This window comes from Austrofundulus limnaeus, unplaced genomic scaffold, assembly GCF_001266775.1.
Source record: "Austrofundulus limnaeus strain Quisiro unplaced genomic scaffold, Austrofundulus_limnaeus-1.0 Scaffold532, whole genome shotgun sequence".
In the NCBI taxonomy this organism is placed as follows: domain Eukaryota; kingdom Metazoa; phylum Chordata; class Actinopteri; order Cyprinodontiformes; family Rivulidae; genus Austrofundulus; species Austrofundulus limnaeus.
In genome coordinates, this window is record NW_013952934.1 from 92,861 (window position 1) to 99,041 (window position 6,181).

The window sequence follows — 6,181 nt, forward strand, 5'->3', positions numbered from 1 at the left end:
ATGGATGGATGGATGGATGGATGGATGGATGGATGGATGGATGGATGGATGGATGGATTTATCCATGAAAAAAGTTAAAGCAAAACATAAGCAATTGCAATGATCATCATCATTACGCCTTTATTTCATTGTTCGGGCTGCTGTAATATAGTGGTTGGACAACTGTCTGGGACCAGAAGGTCACAGGTTCAATTCCCTGCCAAGTCCACATATTGTGGTACCCTTGAGCAAGACACCTAATCCATAAGCTCCCCGGGAATTTACATAGCTGCCTGCTGCTCCACTTGGGTGTATTGTATCTCACGTGTGATGCGTCAAATGCAAAGCACAAATTTCATCATTGCATGGGAACATGCATTGATGACAATACATAAAACATTATTACATTATTATTACATTGTTCTTATCCTAATTTTTGCATACTTTAAATAAGACAGTTGGAGTCATGAGGGTCACTGTCAGTTTGTGGGTCAAAAGTTTGGGAACAGCTAATCTAAATATTCACTATGAACAGAAACATCTACTTTTTAACCAGATATAAAAACTTCAGCCATTTCTTCTGCTTTAAATTCAACAGTTTAAATGGGCTCCCATGAAGTCACATGACAGTGGAAATATGTTTACCCAACTAATATTTCAAGCCTCAGGTGATTAGCCATCCTGATGCCCTTGGGCTAAAATGACTTATGAGGACTCAGGGCATCAGGAGGGCTAATTTGTTTGAATAGCATGTGCTCACAATTTTTAATTTTTTTTTGCATTGTTGGTAATTCAAGTTCAAGTTCAAGTTTATTTATATAGTGCCAAGTCACAACATACGTTGTCTCAGGGCACTGTGCATAAAAAGAACAATCTAAAGAAGAAACCAGCAGGCTGCGTTGAATCACTTCATTACAGTCTCCCATCCTGAGCAAACGGTGGAGAGGAGAAACTCCCTGCTAATCAGGAAGAAACCTCCAGCAGAACCAGGCTCAGGAAAGGCAGCTATCTGCCTCGACCGGCTGGTTGAGGGAYAGGAAAGAGACACAGACAAACACAGAAGAACTGGTCAGGGACTGGTCCAGGTGCACCTTCTTCTGGAAGACAAAGAAAAAACATGATAGAAATAATAACAATAAACATGTAGAGAACAGACACCAAAGACAACAGCAGAGTGGAAAAATAATTCTAAACCTATAAACAGAAAACAAATAGACTGTTTTCTGCTATTCAGGCTCATATATTTCAATGAAGCCGGTGACTGAGACACATCTTCAAAGTTATTAATGGAGCTGACACGTGGACAGACTTGAAAAGATGAGGTGAATAGAAGGAATGTAATCTCAGTCAAAGCAGATGTCTGTAAAGTAAGGTGCAATTATTAAAGGCAAATTCCTGACACCTATCAGCATTCTTATAGAATCTGCCCATGTGGGTTTTCTCCAGGTACTTATTTTCTCCACAGACCAAAAACATGCACCGGTTAACTGGTAACTCTAAATAGTCCCAAGTTGTGAGTGAGAATATCAATGGTTGTGGATCTGTGATGGACTTGGGACCAGTCCTGGGTCTACCCCACCTCCTGGAGGTATACCCTGTACAGAACTGTGTAAAGAAAAAGGAAGTATGGATATTATTATTATTATAATTCCTGCTTATTGCCAGCTTTCAGGACAGCATATTGTGCAAAGATCATTTCCTCAAATGTATTGGGGATTTAAGAGGAACCCCAGATGAGGAAGAAAAAATATGTGATGGGACAAACAATACACCACTAGTCAATAAAAAGGTAACTTGCAGAACAAAAAAAGAAGTTCCTCTTTCAATATTATTGAAAATAAAAATGAGTGTCCATTTAAATGCTTTTAAGAATCTTGGTTGTTTGTGGGATTTAAACCCAGAAAATTTGTATTATTTTAGACTATATTTAGAAAAAAGTTTTACTGAAACTTAAACATTAACTGAAAAAGATGTATTATTTCATATCATAATAAAACACTTCTGTCTGCTTGTATTAATAAAGAGTCTGTATATTTTAAAAGTATTTTTATTTTATAAAAAAAAACACACAAGCAAATATATACAAAAATATCTCACAAAACAAGTGCTTTCACCACAAGTAGATAGACTGTAGAAAGTTATGATGCAAGGAATCATTATTGCTCTTTTTCTCCCCYAATGTTTACTGGTAAATTTAACGGAAAACAACAAATATGATGATGAGTTTCTTGCCTGTTTAACACGAGTTCCTTGACAAATGCTAMGATACCAAGAATGGTTAGGGTTTAGCATTTGCAACCAACGACAGCCTATTTGAACTTGAGGTAGATATACCTCCAGATTATTGTTGGTTGTGGATAACATTTTAATGCCCTGTTTGAGCAAAAAAAATACCTTTTGTACAATTACAACTAAGAGTGAACACCAAAAATGCTTTGAACCAGTCAAAAACATAGACAACGCGCAGCATCTGCGTTCTTCCAGTGGCCTCTTCATAACATCACAGTAGTCCAGAGTGTGTGATGGTTTAGCTTAATGTGTCAAGACCAGAGAGACTCTGACTTGACATTTGGTCTCAGATAGGGGTTTGGGGAGGATTGAAGGTCAGGAACAGCTTTWACAAAAGTCCAAAGAGTCAAAGAACTGTCCTTTCCAGTGGTAGGGACTTTACTACAGGTGGGGGATCTGTTGACACAAACTGTTCCAGAAGTCGTCTGTGGAGTTTGTGAAGTCTGTGCCCAAAGTTGTGTACTGTGGTGTGTCGTCTACTTCTTCTACTGCAAAAAAAAAAAAACAGAACGATCCACAGTGAGTCAAGATGAACAGAAGTATTCATTATGTGGGCTAATTTTATTTATGCTAGCTGCTGAACTTTTCCACCAAACTAGACCATAAACAAATAAACTGGAAACTGGCAATGAACTGGCTTTGATAAACAGTTTCACTCAACTATCTGACCTGGCAACAAACAATATTTACCTGAGGAAGATTCACTCCACTGGCTTCCTGGACTCGTGCAAGCTTCATTGCTCAGGAACCCCCTGCCGTCTGAATTGTACATCCATTGTGAGTCTTTCTCAAGTTGCTGGCAAATCTGTAAGAGTGACACCAGACTGAGTATTTTACCCAACTGGATCTGTTTGACACAAAGTATTCTTTAGCCTTATTTTTTTTTTCTTTGGGTTACTATTAAACAAGCCAAACAGGCAGAGCAAGACTAACATGGGTATTCCTGACAATGAAAACTGCATGCAGTTCCTAATAAGACCTGAAAGCTTTGCTCACCTCAATGATGTCTTGAGTGTATTCGTAACCTGGAAGATCACAGCCAAGAAACAAGGGGAGAGAAAAAAATGAGATGAGTTCAACATGCCCACATTCATTTGATCYAAGCAAGTTTTTGTTTATTATTTTATGTATATATAATACATATAAGACATTTCTGTTGTTTTCTTACCAGGGCTGTGGTCAGGGGACACTTCGAATCTGTGGGGAAAGTTTGGTGATAAAACATCGGATCCAATCTCAACCGAAAAGGACCAATCAGGAACATCTGATTGAGGCACATAGGGGAAATCTGCAAAAACAAAATAAGTACTCTTGTTTAAATTATGTCAAATGAATCTCTGGGTAAACCTGCTTATTTAGGCGTTTTCCTTCAGAGTTTTTGGAATTGTTCACGCTCACCTTCCTGTTCCATTTCCACTGTGCTGTCAACTCTGTTTTCTTGAGTGGACATGGTTTCCTCCGGCAGGGAGGCATTCATGGGTGACACGGTGTCACTGTAGTCTGAGTCTTCCTTTATCTTGATTGGTTGGCTCTGCAGAAACAAATAAAAAGAGACTTTTCAGCGGGTTTTCTAAAGCAAAACATAAGCAAATGCAAGCTAAATGTAATACATACTGTATTTCCCTCCTATACTATTTACATGCAACTTCATCATTGCCAGTGTGAACGTGGCATGATTCGAATAAATCTAAAATCACATCTACGACATTTACCTTCTTCCTTGACTTTGTTTCCCTCGCCTTGCTTCGTTTGTCTGTGCAGGGGGAAGAAACACATTCGTATCACTTGAGGTTCTTACAGTGTAGAAACATTTGTAGTAAGCAGATGTTGCACAGTGTCTCACCTCTACCTTTAGGAGCAGAAGGCAGCATCTTGAAGACGCGCATGGCTTGGTGACCTTTGTTGACGCTCCGGTCTTTCACCTCCTCGATGTCAGGCAGGGAGTTCATTGCACATCGAAAGTTGGCTTTCCATGTTTTGGGATCGCATGCCTGTCCTGGACTGTATTTCCCTACAGGGAGCAAATGAGCACAGTGGTTTAGTAAATTTTTATATGCCAAGTTTTTCCCCATAATTCTGTGCTGACTTGTCTATTCATGCCAGCTCACCTGTGTGAATGGCCCATTCTTTGAACAGACATGCGTCTTTGTCTAATTCCCAACCGTGCCGAGCTGCATGTTTCCAAGGAATCGAAAACATTGTCCTCTCCTGTAACATATACAAAAAATGAAATATTGGGTTAGAAGATCGCTCACCATAGAAAATATTTGAATATGAGGGGGGGAAATAATTTTCTTAAAATTCATAAGCTACAGTTAAACATGTTGCATTTTTTTTAAATATGTAAACATTTGATTTGCGTTGCAAATTCGCAGCGGCCAAATAAAAAAATAGACACGAGAAAAAAAGTTTGAACTTGTTAAGTAATGTCCTACTTGAACTTTGGCTGAACACAATGTGTTTCCTGCCAAATTCAGATAAACAAAGTTATTAATCCTTGTCTGTACATAAGTTCTGGTGCCAAATTCTCACTTAAACATGTTTCTCCTCTGCAAAACTGCAACATGAAACTTCCTTGAGCGTGCAAATAGCTGAAGAAAGATGTCACTTCACTTAGATCGCTCATCCAAAAACAACATACATTTGGATAGTCCTAATGCATTTACAATAAATCCTAGTGAACTCAAAACGTTGCAATCTCACCTTATCCACCCAATTCAGGCCGGAGATGGAGTTGGAGTCGATCATCTTCTCCAGCCATGGCCTCATCCTCATCCTGGACACTGGCATGTTTGCCTAAAATATGAAGCAATMGGAGGGCAAAGGAAACTTTAGAAGTGAGGCCATCCAGTGTTTGATATACAGCAATGAGAGCAACTGAAACCCCGCCTCAGCTCAGATTTATRGCAGCCTACTGGCCGCGTGGGGCGGGGGGTGAAGAGGAGTTCACCCGGACGAGCAAGGCGCGTGAAAAAAGGGGGCGTTTGCGCGTAGGAGTCAACGCTGCATAAAACATATGCCAACGGACTATAAAACACCCATGGACTCAACCTGTTTTTCCTCAACTTCAAAACTTCAAAACATTATTTCAGTTTGCATTTCAATAAAAAGCATAAATTTTAAAAAGTAAAACAAAATAGTTTAAGACATGTTTGCGCATCTGGATTCATATGATGCAGGGTTTCCTCGTCACTCAATTAATTCAGTAAAACAGATCAAAATAAAATAAAATAAGCATAGTCGTAAAGTTAATCTAACTCTGCCACTTCTAAGTTAAAAAGTAAACATCGAGAGTTAAAAAAGCTATGAAAAGGTTAAAAAATTATTCGCATTTGTGGTCAAAATGATCAAATTCACTTACAGATTGAGCTTTTTTCTTTTATCCGAGATGAAAAGAAAGATGCGAAAGAATATTCCAACTAGTTGTGAGTTTGTAGCAAAGCGGCTTCTCCTGTTCCGTAAGGTATCCTCTTGGATATCTTTCTTGAACTGAGCAGAGAGCACTGACAGCTCATTGCGTGCTCCCAGCTTTTAAGCTCATCGCGCAGACACTGGGTTTTCCCCGTCACTGTACAACACTGTAAGAAATATCCGCCCAGGAAGAAAAATTAATAAATAAACAGGCGCTGCAGTTACCTGGGGGATTATTTATTGACAGGYTTGTCGGGTTTATTTTAGCAAACTGATCCATGTTGTATGGGAAGTTTRCTTCTTTTATTTGTGGATTGCAGACATATGATAAAAGCTAAATAATGATAATTATTATTATCATTATAATAAAGGTTGTCATGGATAATAGCCTACAGAATAGCTCATTWTTCACAACAAATATCAAAGTGGAATATAGAAAACACATTCATTACTGAATTTTTGCATATAGTAGTTGCTCCTGTTTTTACATGTTTCTTAACTA

General features: G+C 38.7%; 1 protein-coding gene across 2 annotated transcripts; it reads right to left on the reverse strand.

Moving 5' to 3' along the window:
* Nucleotides 1–2,016: 2,016 nt before the first annotated feature.
* Nucleotides 2,017–5,788, reverse strand: irf1b (interferon regulatory factor 1b). 2 transcript variants are annotated; one of them, XM_014026185.1, is made up of 10 exons: nt 5,630–5,788; nt 4,972–5,064; nt 4,377–4,476; nt 4,118–4,279; nt 3,981–4,021; nt 3,667–3,799; nt 3,437–3,556; nt 3,265–3,293; nt 2,959–3,073; nt 2,017–2,756 (listed from the first exon to the last, which is right to left on the reverse strand). In XM_014026185.1, the coding sequence occupies exons 2-10, from the start codon at nt 5,056–5,058 to the stop codon at nt 2,650–2,652; spliced, it is 894 nt and encodes a 297-aa protein (XP_013881639.1). In that variant the 5' UTR covers nt 5,059–5,064; nt 5,630–5,788; the 3' UTR covers nt 2,017–2,649. The 2 variants fall into 2 exon arrangements, with proteins under 2 accessions (XP_013881639.1, XP_013881638.1); XM_014026184.1 differs by having other exon boundaries at nt 4,112–4,279.
* Nucleotides 5,789–6,181: the final 393 nt, after the last annotated feature.